This window comes from Rattus norvegicus, chromosome 6 (assembly GCF_036323735.1).
Source record: "Rattus norvegicus strain BN/NHsdMcwi chromosome 6, GRCr8, whole genome shotgun sequence".
Classification (NCBI taxonomy): domain Eukaryota; kingdom Metazoa; phylum Chordata; class Mammalia; order Rodentia; family Muridae; genus Rattus; species Rattus norvegicus.
The window spans coordinates 31,573,924-31,595,513 of NC_086024.1; the positions used below are offsets into that span (position 1 = coordinate 31,573,924).

General features: G+C 48.4%; 1 protein-coding gene across 2 annotated transcripts in view; it reads left to right on the plus strand.

Moving 5' to 3' along the window:
• The window catches only part of Cib4 (calcium and integrin binding family member 4), a 63,299-nt gene that overhangs the window by 13,819 nt on the left and 27,890 nt on the right, over nucleotides 1–21,590 (plus strand). For both annotated transcript variants that reach the window (XM_001068424.6, XM_039113093.2), the window contains exon 3: nucleotides 301–397. In XM_001068424.6, coding sequence (XP_001068424.2) covers nucleotides 301–397 — 97 coding nt within the window. The remainder of the gene's footprint in view (nucleotides 1–300; nucleotides 398–21,590) is intronic.

The following is a 21,590-nucleotide window of genomic DNA, read 5'->3' on the forward strand; positions in this document are numbered from 1 at the left end:
ATCTGTACCTGAGGGGCTGGAAGGGGCCACAGCAGACATTCCAGAATGAACACTGTGGAGTGTGGCCATGTGACACACCATGATATAGTCACTCACCTTTCCCCATTCCCAGACCAGTTTTAGAACCCACATTGAAAATGGGAGGACGGAGGGATGTTTTCTGATCTAGGTCAGTCCATCCTTAATGGTTCTCTTAATAGTCAGTTCTCTAAATGAGACATCCCCACACATGTGAGCATGGGGCTTCATGGCCCCCTTCCATTCCCATGCAACCACTGTGCCTCTCTTCTTTTTCCTTAGCATCCACGACACCTTCCTGAAGCTCTGCCCCCCGGGCAAGCACTATAAGGAGGCCACACTGACCATGGACCAGGTCAGCTCCCTTCCGGCTCTAAGGGTGAGTTCAGGATGGGGAGAGGCAAAAGTTGCAAAGTAGGCCTTTCATGTCGAGCATTAAAGAATATCAGCTGACACCCTCACTCCCAGGGGCTCTGGGATTCATAAGCAGAGGGCTCATCAGAACATGGACTTCACATACCTCTCACACATGTGTCTATCTGCCCCCTATTAGACCTGGGCAGACAGGTGTACTGACCATTGCCCTCTCCCAGGTGAGGACAAACCAGTCAGGGCTATGCGTGTCACCCCAGGTGGAATCTCTCGCTGGCCCCGTTCATGGGCCTCCCGCTCCCACATCTGCCAGGAACTTCTGAGCCTCATCTTATGATCTGACCTTTGGGGCTCGCCATACTCCATTTCTCACTGACTCCAGAGACCCTTGGGTCATCTCATTCCTTCTGCTGCTCTTCGTATCCTAACTGGGGTGAGTAGAACTATGTGAGGACACACACGGAGCCACCAGGGGCCTTCCTTCAGGCCATCTGCCCAGCCTTTGGTGCTCCTTGTCTTTTGCTCATGCCACTCAGGAGACCAGGGCTCTTATGGAGGGACTGAGAGTTTCCTCAGGTTCTTCTAGGAGAAGAGGGGTATGGATCCTGAAGACTGTCCCCAAGCCTGCCTTTGTCCATTCCTGTGGGGCAGCATTCCCAAGTGTTTAAAAGGAAGAAAAGCACACTGATTTCAGCTCTCCCAGTAATTCCTCATCCCTCCCTCCCTCCATCATCCATCCATCACCCATCTGTTCATCCATCTGTCCATCCATCCATCCATCCATCCATCCATTCATCCACCTTTCTGCCCATCCATCCATCTGTCCATCCATCCATCCATCCATCTTTCTGCCCATCCATCCATCTGTCCATACATCAGTGTTGCCTACCTCCCCAAGCCAGGGATTCCCTCAGACGTATCCAACCTGCAGCCTGATGGACCAGGAATGGCCATCAATAGCTTTGAATGAAATTCCTCACAAAACCCTAAAGGGTCACAAGACCCTTTTTCTGAACCAGTTGTCTGTTGGTTTCTTTTAATTTTGGTTTTGATGTTTTGGGATGTGTGTAGCTTTTGAGAATGAGGTTTGTAGATGACAGCATCATTTCCCAGTATCACAGGCTGGACACCATTGCAGGAGTAACACATGCACGTTTCCCTCTGACTTTCTCTACTTTACCGGGCTGAAACCTACACTCCATGTTCCCAGGACAGACAGGCAGGCAGGCAGATGTGTGCATGTACATACACACACACTGCTTTTGTAGTAAGACCTCAGTTTCTTCCTATGTAAAATGGGGGAGCAGTGGGGTGGCTTGGAGGCCCCTGGCTCCCAGCAGCCTGCATCTCTCAGCACTATCCCATGTCTCTCTGTTCCTTAGGGACAGTGGCTTGAGAAAAGACCCTTCTCTCCCCTAGGACAGCCTGGTCAGGCCCAGAGGTACACAAGAAAGATTCTCCCGTACTCTGAGGTTTTAATTAAAACTTGTCCATGGTTTGTGAGAGGCAGTGTTGGAGCGATTGCAGCCCTCAGACTGCCTTAGGCATCATTTGAACCTCGATGGAATAGTGATCTCAGTTGTCATTATGCAGTGAGGGCACGCCTTCCCTTATGTCTGGGACAGGATGGGCTCTGAGGGTCAACCTGTCACAGAGATGAGGCTCAGGGCCTGGGAGGAGAAACTGGCTACTGAGTGAAGATTTTTTTTAATCATTCAGCCAATGTTACATGGTCCCTCTTAAGTGGCAGTCCAAGCCCTTGGGTATAGAGCGGAGCGGGAAACCAACACGTGTGTGTGTGTGTGTGTGTGTGTGTGTGTGTGTGTGTGTGTGTGTGTGTGTGAGAAATACAAGAATGGAGAAGGTCAAAGAATGAGAAAGTATGGGCAGACGTAGAGCTGTCCAAGGACTGCATAAATTTTCAACAGTAACAAGAAGATAATTTCTGCACAAGGAATGATCTCCCTGCCACCAAAAAGGTCCAAGCAGGGCGTGCAGGAGGCCTCGGCAGGGGTATTCTGGCATATACGTGGTACCAAAGGGAGACTGGACTCGATGCTTCCCCGGATCTGTAGTTCTGGCTCTGGAGTAGGTCTTTTTCTTTGGGATCACATGCCACAGTGTGTCTCAGACTTTACTCCAAAACTGCAGTTTATTTTGAGCGAGGACTACAGATACCGACCTCCAACTTTTCCAAGTAAGGACATTTAAAAAATTATGTCAGCCATAATCACCATCGATTCACTTAAAACTTGTTAATTTTAGCCAGGCCTGATAATGCATGCTGTAATCCTAGCATTTGGAAGCTGGGAGCAGGGGGATGAGGGGTTCAAAACCATTCTGGGCTACATAAAACCCTGTCATAAAACAATGATACATTAAAAATAAATAAATTAATTCAAACACACATACAGACACACAGACACACACTTATACACACAGACACACATATACACAGATACACACATGTACAGAGACACACATAGACACACAGACACATACATACATACCCACACAGACACACATTCACACATACACACACATACAGACACACATACAGACACACATACAGACACACACACACATAGACATACACAGACACACACAGACATACACAGACACAGACACACATTCACATACATGCACATACATACACACACAGACAGACACACACATACAAAGACACAGACACACACACAGGCACACACATTCACATACATACACATATAGACACACATACAGAGACACACACATTCACAAACACATACACACACAGACACACATTCACATACACACACACATATAATACACATACACACAGACACACACAGACAGACACACACAGACAGATACACAGACACAGACACAGACACACAGACACACAGACACAGACACACAGACACACACACAGACACACACACACAGACACACACACACAGACACAGACACACACACACACACACACTTTTGGTCCTTATCCTCTCCACTATCAGTTGTCAGCTGCCATGTTACTGGCCTCAGGCTGGACCTAAGGCCTCACTCGAGTGCTTTACAGACTCCAGACTCTATCCGCTCTTGGACAGGCAGAAACCTTGCAGCCCAGGAGCCTTGAGACCCACTACCCAGAACCTTTTCTGAGACAGGCTTGGAGAAGGAGGCCTCAGGGAACTTTAGAGATAGGTCTGGCGTGGTTAGGGGACTTGGATGATCTCTAAATAATCCATTTTTGTGTTCTCACTTTGTGCTTCATCACGGAAAAAGCAGGCCTGTCCTTTAGAGAGCGAGGCATGAGAAGGTTCCGGGTAGCAGAGATAACGGGAAAGGCCTGTGGACAAAGGCGCCTACTGGTTGGGACACTGTGCCCCTTTTCCTGTGGGGTTTTGTGCTCTGTTTGTCTGCTGTATTTGATGTCTTTAAAAGTCAATTAGCTCAATGTTTCTCTTCCTGTAAATAACGAACTTGCTTTCTGTAAACACTGTGAGTGTGGCATGGTGTGACTCGGATTTCTGGTTTTCTGGTCCCCTGTCTTTGTGTCCACCTGGGTTGATGAGTGACAAAGCCTGAGAGAAAATAGAGTGGTCTTAAGGAAAAAAGGGGGCAAAGGCTTGCCCCCATCCAGGCCATCTCCAGCCTCTCTCTGCCCCACCCTACCTCCAAGTACAAAGAGACCTTTAGATTGCTCTACTGAAATCTCAGCCCTAGACTTCCTCTTAGAGGTGTTTAGCTCTCTGCCCTCCCCATGACATCCCCCCTCTGTCCCTCCTCTCATGACTTCCCAGTGTGGTGAGGGAACAAATTTAAGTAAAGGGCAAGTTGGTGTTACATAGTACGTTTTGTTTATTTTTTAATAAAGATACTTGCAGCAGGCGACTTTACTGAGAAATGAACTTTATTTAGTCCAGTCTTGGAAGCTGTAGGCTGCAGTGAGGGGCCATCCCGTGGCTGTGCACACCACAGCAGGGTCACAAGGATAACTCTCCTCCCTGCTCCTTTTTTAAAGCCACTAGAATTTACTTACAAGAGCCCCAACCGAGTGGGGCACTACCCACCAGATACCCAAGCAGAAATTTCCCAAAAGCCTCACTTTTGGGCACTGTAGTAAAATGAGATCCTTAACATAAGGATTTGAGGGATTGAACTCCTTTCCGTGAGCAGAGATGGGGGGCAATTGTATCCAGACCATCAGGAAGAGTTTCCACAGGATGGTTGTATAGGGTTGAATAGGGTTATTTCAAGCTGAGCTGTGAGGTGAGATGTGGAGAGTTTTCCTGTCTCCACAGTCTCCTTGTTACTGTTTTTCTGCGTATAATAATTGTTTTTGTTTAGTTTTCTTTGTACATATCATTAACTCACCGCCGGGGCTCCACCAATTGTCTAAGTCTCCGAGAGTGTTCAGAAGGGTGGGTTTTGTACGCTTCATTTTCTCAGGCAAGTTTTTCTGGCACCTTATAATTGCTGCGGTCGGGGCAAGGTTGCACTTTGAACTCAGAATGTGTCAGCATCGCAGGTGACATCGCTTCCCGATCCTTCCGAGTCTTCCCACATCTCCCTAGGATTGGGTGCTTCTCCCTTGACTCCCCTTGCTTTGGTGGGATCCATTTGTCAGTGGCTTTCTGAGGAAGAATACTGGGAGGTAAGTGCTTTGACCCCTCACGAGTCTGAGAACATCCTTCTTTTCCCTTCACACTCGACTGAGCATTTAGATGAAATTGGATTATAGATTGGAAACCATTTATCTTCAGGATTTGAAAAGTATCACTTGACTGCGTTTTTTGCTTTTACCGTTGTTAACGAGAAGTTCAAACCCTTTCTGTTTCCTTATTATATATGCGTGTGCGCATGCGTGTGTGTGTGTGTACATGTGTTAGTGTACATGTATTTGTGTGTGTGTCCTTTTACTGTTGTTAATGAGAAGTTCAAACCCTTTCTGTTTCCTCATTGTGTGTGTGAGTGTTTGTGTGTGTGTGTGTGCGCATGTGTGTGTGTGTGTGTGCGCGCGCGCGCGCACGTGTCCTTTTGTTGTTGTTTCTTTGTTTATGCTCACTTTCTTTCTGAAAGCTTGTCTCTCATTCATTGGCATCCTGTTGTCTGGGTTACAGGTGCACACAGCCATGCCTGGCTTTTTAACACAGGAGCTGGGAGGTCAATTTCAGGAAGACATGCTTGCAGAGCAAAGGACCCTTACCTACTAAACCATCTCTGAGCCTTACCTGGTTTGTGATAGTCTTTCGTTGGTCTGGTGCTTGTCCATGAGTCTGGGCTGACTGTCCAGCAATCTCCAGGGTCTGCCTGTCTCCATCTCCCCAGAGCTGACTACAAGCACAGACCACCATGTCTGGCTTTTTGACATGGCTTCCAAGACTCAAACTCAAGCCCTCAGGCTTCCTCTTTGGACATCTGCCGACTCTGCTGTCTCTCCAGCCCTTATCTCTTCTATCTGGGCTTCTTCGACTTCTATCTTTTTATTAAAGGAACTTTTCACTCTTCCTCTTAAGCATTTGACTTGCAGGAGCGCATTTGTGTTCACTACCCCCACCCCTCTCTCTTGAACCACACCCCCCTGCTTCTCCGTATCTCTGATCCTCCCTTGAAGAACTTTTTGCCATTTGCTGTCAGAGTCCTTGCCTTTCATGCCAGAGGCCTTCTTGGATATCTGGTAATCGTTTGCTCATAATGAAGTGTGTGAATGGTTGCCAAAAAAAATCTGTTTCAAAGCTTGAGCCCGTGGGTGGTGTCTGTCAATTGGAGTGCCAATGGGGAGTGAGCTGTAGGGGCCATTTTTTTTTTTTTTGAGGATTCCCTAGAAACACTGGAGCATTCTGTGAGCCAGCATCCTAGAGCCAAGTTGAGAAACGGGCTGCATGGGTCTGAGTTTAACATCCACTTATTTGCTCAGTTCTCAGTCCTTGGTGGTGTCTGGTGTCCCCCAGAAAGGTGCTAATTGGCTCTCACAGGAGAAAAGCTTCCCTATCTTTGATAAGACTGGAGGCAAAGTCCCTCGGCATGCATGCGGTGTAAAAGGCTCCCAAATTCTAGACATTCTGAAACCCTTGCCAGCAGCCTTCCATGCAAGCTGCCCCTAGTCACAGCACTACCAGGGCGTGCAGACCCAGAACCCATAGAACCCATAGAGAGCCAGCCATTGTCGCCTTTGATTGTAGGCTCAGGTCCTGATTTCTTGTCTCTCTCTAGCATTCACTCACAACCCATCCATCCCCTTCCCTGCAGGTGTGCCTGTTGAATGCCGTTCCCTGCTGGTGTTCAGTGTTTACTTGTATCTCCAAGAAATTTCTTTATTTCCACTGCAGTGAGTGCCAGAGGGCGTGAGGCTAGGTGCAAGTGTTCATTGCTCCTGGGTAAAATAGAGCATCACAAACACCAACCCTACTGTCACCCCGGCATCTCCCACACATGGCAGCTGTCATACCGACTTCTGTCTTCTCCTCGACCCTCCGCACCTGCCGAATGCCCCACTTTGATGTCCTCAGAGCCCCGTGCCTGTATGGTTCTCATTCCTACAGTCAGGAGGGCGCTGCTCAAAGTCCCTACAGAATGGTGCTGTCCTCTCCTCTGCTTTCACTACCAGAGGGGGGAGAAGCATGGATAAGAGACTCGTGTGCGTGTGTGTGTGCGTGCATGTGTGTGTATGTGTGTGTATATATGTGTTTGTGTGTGTATGCGTGTGTATATACGTGTTTGTGTGTGTGAATGTGTGTATGTCTGTGTGTGTATGTGTGTGTATATGTGTTTGTGTGTGTGTGTGAATGTGTATATGTCTGTGTGTGTATGTATTTGTGTGTGTGTGTGAATGTGTGTATGTGTGTGTGAATGTGTGTATGTCTGTGTGTGTATGTATTTGTGTGTGTGTGTGTGTGTGTGAATGTGTGTATGTGTGTGTGTGAATGTGTGTATGTCTGTGTGTGTGTATGTGTGTGTATATGTGTTTGTGTGTGTGAATGTGTATATGTCTGTGTGTGTGTATGTATTTGTGTGTGTGTGAATGTGTGTATGTGTGTGTGTGAATGTGTGTATGTCTGTGTGTGTGTATGTATTTGTGTGTGTGTGTGAATGTGTGTATGTGTGTGTGTGAATGTGTGTATGTCTGTGTGTGTATGTATTTGTGTGTGTGTATGTGTGTGTGAATGTGTGTATGTCTGTGTGTGTATGTATTTGTGTGTGTGTATGTGTGTGTGAATGTGTGTATGTCTGTGTGTGTATGTATTTGTGTGTGTATGTGTGTGTGTGAATGTGTGTATGTCTGTGTGTGTATGTGAATGTGTGTGTGTGTGTGAATGTGTGTATGTGTGTGTGTGTATGTATTTGTGTGTGTGTGTGTGTGTGAATGTGTGTATGTCTGTGTGTGTATGTATTTGTGTGTGTGTGTATGTGTGTGTGTGAATGTGTGTATGTCTGTGTGTGTATGTATTTGTGTGTGTGTGTGTGTGTGAATGTGTGTATGTCTGTGTGTGTATGTATTTGTGTGTGTATGTGTGTGTGAATGTGTGTATGTCTGTGTGTGTATGTATTTGTGTGTGTGTGTGTGTGAATGTGTGTATGTCTGTGTGTGTATGTATTTGTGTGTGTGTGTGTGTGTGTATATGTGTTTGTGTGTGTGTGTGAATGTGTGTATGTCTGTGTGTGTATGTATTTGTGTGTGTGTGTGAATGTGTGTATGTCTGTGTGTGTGTGTGAATGTGTGTGTGTGTGTGTGAATGTGTGTATGTCTGTGTGTGTATGTATTTGTGTGTGTGTGTGTGTGTGTGTATGTGTGTGTGTGAATGTGTGTATGTCTGTGTGTGTATGTATTTGTGTGTGTGTGTGTGTGAATGTGTGTATGTCTGTGTGTGTATGTATTTGTGTGTGTGTGTGTGTGTGTGTATATGTGTTTGTGTGTGTGTGTGAATGTGTGTATGTCTGTGTGTGTATGTATTTGTGTGTGTGTGTGAATGTGTGTATGTCTGTGTGTGTGTGTGAATGTGTGTGTGTGTGTGTGTGAATGTGTGTATGTCTGTGTGTGTATGTATTTGTGTGTGTGTGTGTGTGTGTGTATGTGTGTGTGTGAATGTGTGTATGTCTGTGTGTGTATGTATTTGTGTGTGTGTGTGTGTGTGAATGTGTGTATGTCTGTGTGTGAATGTGTGTATGTCTGTGTGTGTATGTATTTGTGTGTGTGTGTATGTGTGTGTGTGAATGTGTGTATGTCTGTGTGTGTATGTATTTGTGTGTGTGTGTGTGTGTGTGTGTGTGTGTACAGAATGCCTGGTACAGAGGCGTATGCATGTACCCTTCTCACCCCCTCACCTCAGCTCCTTTTGTTGGGGGGCTCTGGGCAGAGAACAGGGTGTAATAAGCCACTCCATCTTTGCAGAGCTCAGATTCTAGATCTTAGAGCCCAAACCTGGCGCCCCAGTGGTCTTATAACACCTCTTGTGGGTGTAGCTCCTCAGAGACAGCTCCAGTCAGACACACATCAGACAGACATTCTCCAACAGTGTTAGCTCTTTCATACCTCCTTGGGAGGTCACGGAAAAGATTTTCTGCGGGCTAGGTATGTCTCAGGGCAACATGCCCTGCCCACCAGGAAACCAGGGGAGCTCCTTAGTATGTCCTAGGGCCAGGCTGGGGCAGTGGGTGGGTACTTAGGGAACCTGTACGTAGACTTTCCTAGGTGCATCGTGCTCTGCTGGATGTTTATGCCAAGACAGGCTAAGGAAGAGTCTGTAAGTGGAAGCCTCACTCCATCCTGCTGAGTCCTGAGCCAGAAGGGGGTCTTTGGGTCCATTGGTTCCTTTCCCATGGGAGGTGGCACAGGTATATGAGTGATTTCTTCAGTCCTCTGGGGAAACTTCGGTTAGGAAGGAGACTGTGCCTGGATGCCAAGGGTCTCCCTGACCATTTGGCAATCGACTTGCTCACAGCCGTCTCGAGGCTGCCCCTGAGCTTGCACTAATGAGGAAGCCGAGGTTGGCAGATGAGAAGGGGCTCACAGGGTGTTGCCCCCTCTCCCTTCCTGAGGCTGAAGCCACGCTCTATGTTCTGAATTCCTCCAAACCCTGAGAAAAACATCATCAGAAGGTCCCTAGAGCTTACAGAACTTCCCAACACCCAGGACAACCCCTCGAGTGCCATTGAGTGATCTCGGTGGCAGCAGGAGGGGACAGCTGGGCCCGGGAATAATCCTCAGACTGTATTTAGGCCACTGTCCTGAGCCCCCGTCATCCCCAGCTATTTTTCCTGGCATGCTATAAAAAACATAAATTTAAAACAGCAAAGGATTTTATGGGTGCAAAAATCCCAGTGCCTAGCCGCACAGGCCTGCCCACTGCCCTGGGTCACATGGCTTGAGTTGTTCCATAGTCTGCCTTGTTGGAATCTCACTCTGTGAAGCCCCCGGGTGTCTCCCTATCCTAGAGACAAGGAAACTGAGCAGTCAAAAGCCCACCCCAATGCCACCCTGTCTGGAAAATGCACTTAAATCCAAGAATCCCATTTGCTTTATCTCCTATAGAAGGTGATACCAAGGTGAGCAGGTAAATAGATGTCAAGAGCAGAAATCAGGATGAGAAAGTTACTGGCCTGGGATAGACTCTGTAGGATGCAGTCTCATCCTCAGAGACACTTGTGTGTCTCTGCGTTGTTGGGGCTTCTATGTAGATCCCTGTGTGATAGCAGGGTCCCTCCTTGTCTTAGCACCCAGTCTCTCTGGCTCCTGGGGCAGGCCTGGGAATTGTCTGATTCTCAAGTCCCCAGACTGGGCTCCACCCCTAGTACCCAGACTTATGAGTGGGACAAATGTTCCACTGAGAAAAAAAGAGAGAACAAAGAGCCTGCTGGGCTCCCAGGCTCCCCCTGAAGCCCCACCTCTAGGGGCCTGAGGTCACTTGGAGCTTTTCACGAATCCAAGACAAGCAGCTGGATCTCAGAGATAAATAAATACTAAGGGTCGACCAGAGACCCATTGCCTCTCCAAATGGAACCCACAAGCTCAGTTCTCTGCTCCCTCAAGGGCTGCAAGGCACTGGTTCACTAGGCAGAGCTCAGGCCGGCTGGCTGCTCTGCCTGGCCCCCAGCAGTCCAGAAACTTGAGCTGCGCCCAGCAGGGTCTAGCACATACAGCACCTCGTTTCATCTACAAGGTAACTTTCAGACGGAAGTGGTACCCTCCTCTGCAGCTGGGAAGATCAAAGGGGTTGAGCAGCTCACCAGTTGGGAGGAGCACTGGAGTCAGCAGTCCCAGCCTCCAAGTCTTGCTCCCAAGGCCCCGCCCCGGCCCCAGTGGGAGGGTCCTGGCTCCGTGAAGTCGAGTCGGAGTTGGGAGGGCAATTTGGCAGCTGGCTCACTCCCTGCATTTTCAAGCATCATTAGATCTTTTTTTTTTCCTGACAACTTCATCAGTTAGCAGGGCTTGGAATTGGCAAAAATCCTTATTTAGACATTCAGCCAAAGAATTAAGGGGTTTGTTTCAGAAAAAGCTCAGTACTGTAGGAGGCCATCTCTGTTCTGGGCTGAGCAGCCGCAGAGGGGTGGGGTCTGACGCCCAGGCTTGGCCTTGTCACTGGGCACTCTGCAGTCTCAGGTACATCACTGGTTCCCCAGGCCTCAGTTTATTCATCTATCAAGTGGACCCACTCCCACCTCATGCCTGATAGCAAGAAAAACTTGGGGAAGGCAAAAGAAAGGGCTGGGTTCTAGTGTCAGCTTTTCTCAGCTGATTTTCCTCTGCTGGAGATGGGGGTTGCACAGAGATACCAAGGGACACTTTTCTCTCATTCCCCTGGGGGAGTTTGTGTCCTATAGGCAATGAGTGTCCCCAAGAAGAGAGTAATGGCTAGAAGTTCCCACAATCCACCTGGTGCAATTGCTCAATTTGTCTTTCCCCCATCTTGGGGCTGGAGTGGAGGGGTCAATGTCTTCAATTGCACAGGTTGGGCCATTTCCCGGTCTCCTTGAATGTGACATTTTATTCTAGCATCCATCCCCGGGGAATTACACGCTGTTACTGTCTCCAGAGACAGGTAAATTGGGGCATGGAGTCACTCAGGGATCTGCCCACAGCTACGCAGCTAGAATCTGGCAAAGACCAGAATTCAAATTAGAATGTGTGGTCAGGGTCTAACCATCCTTGCCTTTTCCCGCTTAACACTTCCTGGAGGATTTTCCCCAGCCAGGCCTTTAACTGATTCTATCGTGATTCATGATTCCTTAGTTCCCAAGGGCAGAACAGATCCTCCGTGCTGTGAAGGATTGCCTAAGAGGCTATTGGTATTACAGAAAAAAAAGCTTCCGGGCAAAGCACTGAACTTCTCAGTGTCCTTGCCTTTAAGACAGGAGAGATGCATCCTCTCTGTAGGTTCATGTAAGGACCCTGTCACTCTGCATATATTGCTGTGCTTGCTGCCCACCCCACACCCCCATGAAAGGTTCTGGAGTTATCTTGTGATAAACACTACTGGGAAGGCTAAAGGAACGGGAGGCTATGCAGAGGAAGGGTCGACCCAGGCTTCTGAGGTGGCAGGGGCACCCTGTGACCAGGCTGAGACAGGTATTGTGTGTGTGTGTGTGTATGTGTGTGTGCGTGTGTGTGTGTGTGTGTGTATGGAAGAGAGAGAGGCATGTGCTCAGCCTCTCTGTATTCTTCTATGTGTAAGTATGCCTCTCTGTGTATGCATGCTTCTCTGTGTATATATATATGTGTGTGTTGCCTCTGTATGTTTATTGCCTCTGTGTATATGTATATATGTATGTGTGCATGTGTATATATGTGTGCATGTGTATATGTGTATGTATGTGTGTATATGTGTATAGCCTGTGTATGTGTGCATGTGTATATATGTGTGCATGTGTATATATGTATGTATGTGCGCATGTGTATGTATGTGTGCATGTATATGCATGTGTGTGTATGTGCATGTTTGTATGTGTGTATATGTGTGTAGCCTGTGTATGTGTACTGCCTCTGTGTGTATGTGTGTGCATGTGTATGTGTATTGTCTCTGTGTGTATGTGTGTGCATGTGTATGTATGTGTATTTATGTGTGTGCTGCCCGTGTGCATGTACGATCTATGCAAACTCTCCTTCCTGTATGAAGACAACATACTCTCTTTACTGTAAGATTTCCCAGAAGTAGTGAGGGAAAAGGCAGTTAAGGGCCTAAGTGGGGGACCTATGGGCCAGGAGGCTTGCTTGTCCAGCACTCCAGACCTTGTCCTGCCCTCAGAGTACAAGATAAATAGGCCCCCTTCAGCTTTTCAAGAGTGCTAGTCCCCAGGGCCTTCTCAAACCGGGCTGGAGGCTATTCCCCTCATGTCTTTGCTGATAACTTCATCTGTGCTCCCAGAGACCTCAGACTGGTTTAAAAATAGAAAAAATAAACAACATTGTTCCTCATGCATCCCCCTTTCCCTTCAGGCTTGCTAACGAGGTGCTGGCTGGGCCTGCCAGGGCCCTGTTCCCAGGGTTTTTGACCCTCTGCCTGCTGCCACCTCCATGGGGAGTAGATGCCCTGCAGCATTGAAGGGCTTCACGGTGGCCTGAGCAGGATGTGAACAGGCAGGGACCACACTATCTGCCTTGTGTTGTTGGTCACATTGGCCCTACACAGAGGGAGGTGGGGACATCTCCCAGGTGTGGAGGGACGGCCTCAGCTATGAAGGGATGGACCTTCTGGGGGTTTCTCCCATTTTTGGCTCTAGCCACAGACCCTTTCAGCAGGCCCATAGCCCTCGGTTAAATACTGGCACTGCCTAAGATTTGCCAGAACTCGGGTTTGCCATTTTTGCATCCCGACTTTTTAACTGGCAACCCGTGTCACTCCTCAGTTTGCTGAAAAACAGACCACTAGGGAGGGGGCCCATCTCCTATTTCTCACAAAAGAATTGGAGAGAAGTAGGTTTTCCCAAAAAGTCACAAGGAGGGACTCAAAATTACAGTATCCTGCCAGACAAAAGACTTGGGACCATAACCGCATGATGTGCCTGATACCTGCAGGCAACCAGGCTCCTGGTGGGCACCTTGTCCTGGCAGTTGGAGCTGAGACTTGGAGCAAAGGTGATCTCTGAGTCCTGCACTCTGAGCCCAGCTAGGTTCTGGAAGGGAGGCCAGCCTTTCCCTCACTCTGCCTGAGGGCAAACGTCAGAGGTAGGTGGTGGCTCATCTAGAGTCAAGAGGACTGAATCAAGGACCTGTGACTACAGCACAGCTCCTTGGGTGGCAGAGAACATCCCCATCAGAAATGCCTTCTCTCTGGAGGTGGCCAAAGGGTTCTGCTTCATACTGTCCCCAACTGCTGTCTACCCAGAGCCTGTCTTTGTCCGGTCCCATAACTCCCATGAACTGATAACTACAGGGATTGGGGGGAGTGGAAAGTGGGGGGGACGGGGGCAGCCAGAGGAACAGCTGGCAAACATCTTCGGTGCATGGACTGGCTTCCTCTCTACAAAGCAGAGCCTCATCTCACAAGCTGCCCTTCCCTCCTCTTTGCCAGGCAAATGGGACGGGAAGAACTGCCCAGCAGATGATATGACCCATACTCCTCTCTTGAGTTCCCTCGTCCTTCCAAAGGCCCCTGAGTACCAGGGAGCCATGGGAAAATGAAAGGAGAGTGTGTGTTCCAGGATGGGCACTGAGTAGATCAGCAAAGGCCCAGTTAGGCTCCCGGGACACGGTGGAAAAACACATCAGAAATGCTAACTGGGTCCTCTCTGCCTTTTGTCTTGGAATGTCTCTGGAAAGGTAAAACCCAGATACCCTGAGTTGCAAATGACAGAAATGGGTTATGTTCCAATGACCTTCCCTTGTCACCGAACTCTCTTCTCAGCAGGACTCCAGTTCCAGCTGCCACCCTTACAAGGCTACTAGAATGTTTAGGGTCAAAGACTTCAGCCCTAGCAACTCTAACAAGCCAGGCTTGCCTGCCGCACCTCAATGTAGGGATTAAAGACACAAATAACAGTGAAAAACAGGGTAAGAAGACTTACTCAATGGAGCTGCATTAGGAAACAGAACAGTCTCTTAAGATTCAAGCTTAAACAAAGCAAGCGGCGTGGGTAACCAGGCAGGCATGGATCTGACCACGCTTGTTCCAGCTCCACCTTTTCTGCAAGATGATCAGATAAGTTGTCAAAACTGTAAAACCTCCTCCTAAAAGACAAGCTACCCTCTGTCTGGCACCAAGCCTTGGACATCCCCACACCCCATGATGCCTCCCTGGACAATTCTTACTTCCTAGGTTCTATTCTTTCAACAGTCTGAGAGCCAAAGGGAGGAGGCCAAGTGTCTCTCTTCAAAGCGTTCTGCCAGGATGGTTGGAACAGAAGGGGTCACCAGCCTGTTCCTCAGTCTGGGGTCCAGCCTTGCCTGAGCCAGGCCTTTGTTTACAATCAAACAAAGCCATAAACAACCATTAGGAAGGAAGTGGGCTTGCTTGCCCAGCTCACTTCCTTCACAGTGCTCTTGTTGTTGTTTTCTGGTTTGCTTTTTATTTATCATTAAGAGTAAAACACAGTTTAAAAAAAAAAAGCAAGCCATTCCTTGGCACCTACTACCACAACCTAAGTTTTCAATTTTATTTTCTCTTGCTGTCTCTCCCCCTGCCCAAGCTCTATTTTACATGGTAGATGCACTGAGATGCAATTTTATTTTGTGTTTTTTTTCTCCCCATTAGGCATAAATGCCTTTTTCATGTTGCTGAATAGCTGACGAGATTGTGGTCTGATGGCTGCATAATTGCATTGGGTTCTAATTGACCAAACAAACCTTCCCTCCATGGCGGAACAGTAACACTCTTTCCAGGGGTTAGTTATTTTTCTGCTACTATAAATAACATCACAGTAAACATTCTTATGTATTCTTTTCTTCATTTTGGGGGGAATTATTTTCTGAGTCTAGACATCCAGTTTCTCCTTGGAGGCAGTGAATAGCCAGGGCAGTCCACTCCAGAGATTAGAACAAAGTAGCCATTAAAATGAAAATTGTATTGACTGTGTAGCGACATGGGAAAACATTTGTGCCTTGCAGGGGATAGCTCGAAATGAAAAACCCGGGTGTTTAAATAGTCTCAACTCAAATCAACGTGAAAAGATAGAACCCTGCGACTAGAGACTTCTCTTTTCCAGTGGCCGTCACTGGGAAAGGTCACTCTGCAGGTGCTCTGTCAGTCCCTAGCTTTCTATTTGTTGTCTCTGATCCATTTTCTCCAAGCTTTCGTGGGGACCTGACAAACAAGTACATCCTCAGATGTGCTGTACTAACAAGACCCTAGCGTTAGGCTGGAGTCTGCAACTTCAACATCTCTTACAGTGTAGACACACACACACACACACACACACACACACACACACACACACACACACCCTCCGCCTAAACCTGCTATGCCACTGTCCAGCTAGTCCTGACGTAGAGGAAAAGATTCAGGAACCGTATGTCTGTATGGGACAGATTAGCTCAACTGCCCACTGCACCCAATGCTAGCACCCAGTGGACACTTGCCACTTCTTGCCTGGTTCTCCATGACTTGTTTTGAGACTCAGCTTGACACCTCCACACACCTTCCAGAACACGTTGGGAAAGCACAGGTCAGAGATTTTTTTTTTTTACATTCAAGATAATTACCCATAGCTACTCCAGGGTCACGGTAAAGCAATGGTGGGATGGCAGAGTTGGGCAGGGCCTGGGATGTAAACCTGCAAAGAGGTAGACTTTCTTTTTTTCCTTGTTGTCTTTCTTGGGCCAATGGGGGAATGGAGATGGCAAGTAGTTCAGAGTTCTGAACCAACAGCAGGCGTCTGGCTGGGCCCTTATGGGGCATACTGGTTTTCCGTTAACGACACAAGCAACAGTTATCTGAGAAGGGAGGCTCTCACTTGAGGAAAAAAAGCCTCTGAAAGCTTGGCCTGTATGTAAGCCTGTGGAACATTTTACTAATTAATGATCAAGTTGGTAGGCCCACCCCCTGGGCAGGTTGCCCTGGAGTGTGTAAGAAAGCAGACAGAGCAAGCCATGGGGAGCAAGCCAGTAAGCAGCACCCTTCCATGGCCTCTGCATTAGCTCCTGCCTCCGGGTTTCTGATTTCCCTGGATGACTGATGCTGTACAATGAAAGCAAACACTCCCCAGCCCCAAGTTGCTTTTGATCATGATATTTTGTCACAGCACTAGAAAACTAAGACACCAGCGACCAAGAACAACTTAGCGGGAGTGGGGTAATGTCCTCAGGGTAAGGAGAAAACGGATAAGAAGTTGGGGGCTTTGGTTGTTGTACTGAAAAGTCCTTTCTTAGGTTCATACCTTATGGTGTTTAGAGAGCCATGGAACAGGAGGCAAGGTGGAGAGGGGACTGGTGTGGGGGCAAACACCTATGGTCCTAGAACTTGGGAGGTGCAGGCAAGATCATGACACTCTCCAGAACATCTGAGGCTACATACCTAGGCCCAAGCCCTGCATGGTTTTATGAGACTTTGTTTCCAACACACACACACACACACACACACACACACACACACACACACACACACACACAAAATCAAACACAAATAAATACGGGCATCGGGAGTTTTGCATTTTTTTTTTAATTTGAGCTTTGTTTATTTTGGGGCAAGGTTCACATTGCAGGCCAGGCTGACTTCCAACTTTGTGAAGATTCTCCTGTGCCATCTTCCCAGGGGAGAGGATTATAGGCATGTGCCACCTTGGCTAGCGTACTTCCATTTTTATCTGTTGATTCACAGTGAGGGCAAATTAGATATTGCGATACAGACACATCTTACAGAGTTGGCAGTGACCGGGCTCTCAAGGTGCCCTGGGTCAGGTGATCCCCAACAGTTGCAAAGCAACAGCCGCTCCCATCCAGATGCTCCCAGAGGGTGCCTAGACCAGCTCTACCACTGCTAGTAGACCAACAACTCCCCAGGCAGCAAAAGGCCTGTTCTGGAAACTTCCTACGGGTCCTACGTCCAGACTGGCCTCAGGCAGCTGGCTTCCTCCTAGTATTTAAACAGACGGCTTGTGAACCGCAGGTGCAGAGTGCATCGTAAATGACTTTTATATTGGCCACCCTGGGCTTTGTTTGTATTTTCTCCAGAAACCCGGAGAAACTGCCATTAAGCTCTCAGCCCGTGCCATAGGAACTGGCCTCTTTCACCTCACCGTGCCACAGTGCTAACACTGAGAAGCGAACCCTACACCCAGAGTCGCAACCTGCTCTGAACAGGAACGGCAGAGGCGTGGAGTTGCAGTGGCTGTGAACCACTCTCCCACCAATACCTCACTTTGTGGGGTACACGGCTCGCCCTCCTCCTCGCCTTTCCTGTGTCTTCCTCTAGGGGGCGGGGCATGAGGAACAGGGATCGGGGGCTCTCGCTTCACCTTCTGTTCTTTCTGCCTCCACTTCACATTACTCCAAACAAACACTTGGCTTCTTAGCAGAGATTCATAAACACTGCCTTGACCAAGCCCTGCAGTAACCACTAACCCAGAAAGCTGGGGAGGGGTCGGGTGGCTGCAGAGCAGGCTCGCATCCATCCAACCCTCCCTTCCTCTCTCTCCTCTGCCTGGCCTCCTCAGCTCTGCCTCCTACAGAATCTTTGGGCCTCACACCCTCCTCTTAGGCAGTAGCTCTTGTCCCTGGGCAAGTCCTCTGAGCAGAAGGCTGTCTCACCCACAGAGCCCACCCTCCTAGGACCAATGGCTTCGATGTTGGTGGTAATTTTCTCCCCACGGTCCCCATAATGAGATAAAATGACAAAGCGATAGCGTTGAATTTGACAGCCATTCCCACAAACCCTGCACTTGTCTGGGGGTTCCAGGCAGAAGTGTCTTTGTCAGAAGGCAACCGATAGAAATGCATTTATTTACTAGATGTGGCAAACCTTGGGAGAAAGGAGGAGGAATGGCAGTTATTGGGTATGTTTGAAAGGGAGACAGTCTGTCAGAGGAGGAAGAAGCCATGGGGAGCAGGGTACCTATATGATATAGGCACGGTGCTTTTGTAAGGCCCCACTGTAGCCCCAAAGAGGAGAGAAAAGGGGGTATGGAGGGATGTCTGGGCTGGAGCCAGGTTTTCAGATGGGTGTCTGTTCTGCGCAGGGTGACTTTCCCCTGCCTGTAGCTCTGTCTCTCCTTGCTGGGTGGAAGGCTCTGCCCTGGTATCGGCAGGAACCACCATCCACGGAGACAACCCAAGGACATCCTTTGTCTTGCCTGCCATTTCCTGGTGTTGCGGTGATCACTAGGGCCTTCTGTGTTGTCTGATGGTTGGCCACATGGAGACTACCTAATGAAGGCGGGCAGAAGGACCGCTGTGGTTAAGGAATTGAGATTCCCATTAAAGCTCCCGTTTAGGCTCAGACCTGCCTGCACCAAGTGCATGCCTCTGCTCCGACTGCAGAAGGAAACAATACACAGACAGGTTTGAAACCCGGGAGCTGCATCTTGGCGTGCTGGCTTGGGTAGCAGGCTTGGCTGGAGCTCACACAAAAACAGTTCTGACTGTGGCAGGACGAACATGATACTGATGGGAGACTAGCCAAGTGGGCTGGGCTGATAATACATTATCAGCAGCCTGCCGGTACCAGACACAAATAGGGTCTCATTCAAACGGCATTAAAACCCACGAGCAAAGTTCTCAGACCCTTTTATAGATGGGGAAATGGAGAGGCCCTGTGGTCTACCCAAAGTCACACCGCTTGTTTTTGCTGTTTTTATTGTACAGAGTCTTGAATATTGTTTAATATGTTGTGTGACACTGTGGGGTTGATTCACTAAAAATGCTAATGAAAGCCATATATAGTGATGCATACCTATAATGGCGGGATTCAGGAGGCCGAGGCAGGAAGGCTGCAAGTTCCACCTTAGCCTGGACAACATAGGGAGACTTGGTCTCAAAACAAGGTAGTGTGCAAACAGACACTTAGCTATAATATGTGGAAGGCTTGTGCTCTGGTTTACAAGAGACGTTAATAATCAGGCAAAGGGGCACTAACTAGCTGATCTCTTTCTCTCTCTTTTTTTATTCTCTTGCCTGTTCAGGTTGTGCAAATAAAACAGTGAAACTGCGGAAGCTGGTCAAAAGCTGCAGCGTACTAAAATCTCATAGAGATCAAATTCAAAGTTATTATGGGGCTGGTGAGATGACCCAGTGGGTAGTGGGATGCTTGGAACTCACATAATAGAATCATGGGATTTATTCTTTGTCCTTCACATGTATGCAGTGTGTGTGTGTGTGTGTGTGTGTGTGTGTGTGTGTATGTGTGTAAAATAAACATAATGAAAGTTATAATCTGCTGGTCATGGTAGCGTACCAACCCTTGGGAGATAGGGTAGAGGCAAGAGGATCATAAATTTGAGGTCATCCTTAACTATGAGTATAACTTGAATAGTGAGTTCAAGGCCAGCCTGTGCTACATGAGAACCCAGGTTTTAAAATGTGATTTATTTATTTTTAATTTTGCGTGTATTGGTATTTTGCCTGCATGTATGTCTGAGTGAGGGCATCGGATCTCCTGGAACTAGAGTTACAGATGGTTGTGAGATGCCATATGGGTGCTGGGAATTGAACACTGGTCCTCTGAAAGAGCAGCCAGTGCTCTTAACCACTGAGGCATCTCTCCAACCACATGAGATCCTTTCTTTTTTTTAAAAAAAAAAAAATGTGGGCTTTTAAGAGACAGTCTGCTTCCAGAACCTCTGCTTGGTTCACTGTGCCCAAACCTTCCACAGCATGAGGTCCAGGTCCTAGACGGCCTCTGAAGATTCAAGCCCCTTGAGCTCTTCCTCAGGGAAGGTCTAGGGCAGGAAGATCTTCTGGAAGGTTCCTCGGGGAAGCATTAGATAGCTTTGGGCCTGGAATCTAGGCAGAGACTTGTCTGCTGGGACTGAGCCAGGCGCAGGCCTTGTGAGCCCACAGTTGTTTAATAATATTTAATGCTTTTACTGCCTAGCTTGCCTATTTGTTTCATCAGTGATCTGCCTCCAGCTGCCGGCAGGACACATCCCCAGCTCGTCCCTGCCAGCCCATCTGTCACCAGAAGACAGCTTCCACAGGACCTTTAAGAAGGATGAACTTTTGAGGCAGAGACTAGTGGGAATGGTGCCCCGGGGCCCCGGCCATAGAAGAAGCGTGTCCACCTGCCAAAGCGTCAACCTGGGAGTTCTCACCCCTACCCTCCACCCCTCTTCTCTCTCGTGTTCCCACTCCCACCCACCCTGAAACGGGCGCACGAAGTCACGCAGAGTAGTCAGGGCCTCTGAGGGACTTCAGGGTCCAAGTTCAGCCCTGCTATTGTTCCTTTCTCTGTAGCTTTGCTGTCCAGTATCACTGGGGGGAAGCCTGAAGTAGGAGAGAGCCCTCAGGCTCACTCTGTGGTCTCTCCTCTCCAGTGTCTCCAGGGATCTGACTGCGTCTCCCCCTCCCCCGACTGGCCTCAGTCCTTCCCTGATCTGTTTCTTCCTGGTCCTCCCTTCCAGGGCTGTTGGTCTGTCGTCCCTGTCAGCACACACTACACTGTCCTGGCTTGAACCATCATGCTTGACCGTGTGTGGTAGTCCTGGCTCGTCGTCGCCCACTGCCTTAACAATTTCAATTACCTATAGCCAACCGTGGCCTATCAAGGGTGGGATTTCTGTGGTCTGGAAGGAAATAGTTCCGTTTTGATTCATTTATCTTTTAAATTTTGTCTGTGTGTCTGTCTGTGCCCATGAGTGCAATTGTCCTCAGAGGCCTGAGGTGTTAGATGCCCCATGTCAGGAAAGTTGCAGTTAATTGTAGGTGCTGGGAACCAAACTCAGATCCCCTGCAAGAGAAACACATGCTCTTAACCCTTGACCCATCTCCCTGATGACCAGAAATAAATGGTTCTTATGTTTGAAAGAGCATGCCGTTTTTTTGAGTACCCCGATGGAATCTTGCTTTCCAGCTGGGGTCACAACTCTTCCCTATGCCCAGCGAATCCACCCTGTGTGTCCTACCCTCCTTCTGAACACCCAGGAGTGATCTCAGTTGTCTGAGCTACTTAGAGGTACCCTGGAGCTTGTGTAAGGCTGCAGGTCTATCTTAACTTTCCATTTCCCCTGAGGATAAAGGGCTATGGGGCCTGGTTTAGATGTCTCTTCCCATGTTCTGTGTTTCTGGAGAGACATCTGTAAGAATCAGTTCGGGGACTCACACACACATTTGCTACAAGGATATGAGTTCAGATTATGAGCTT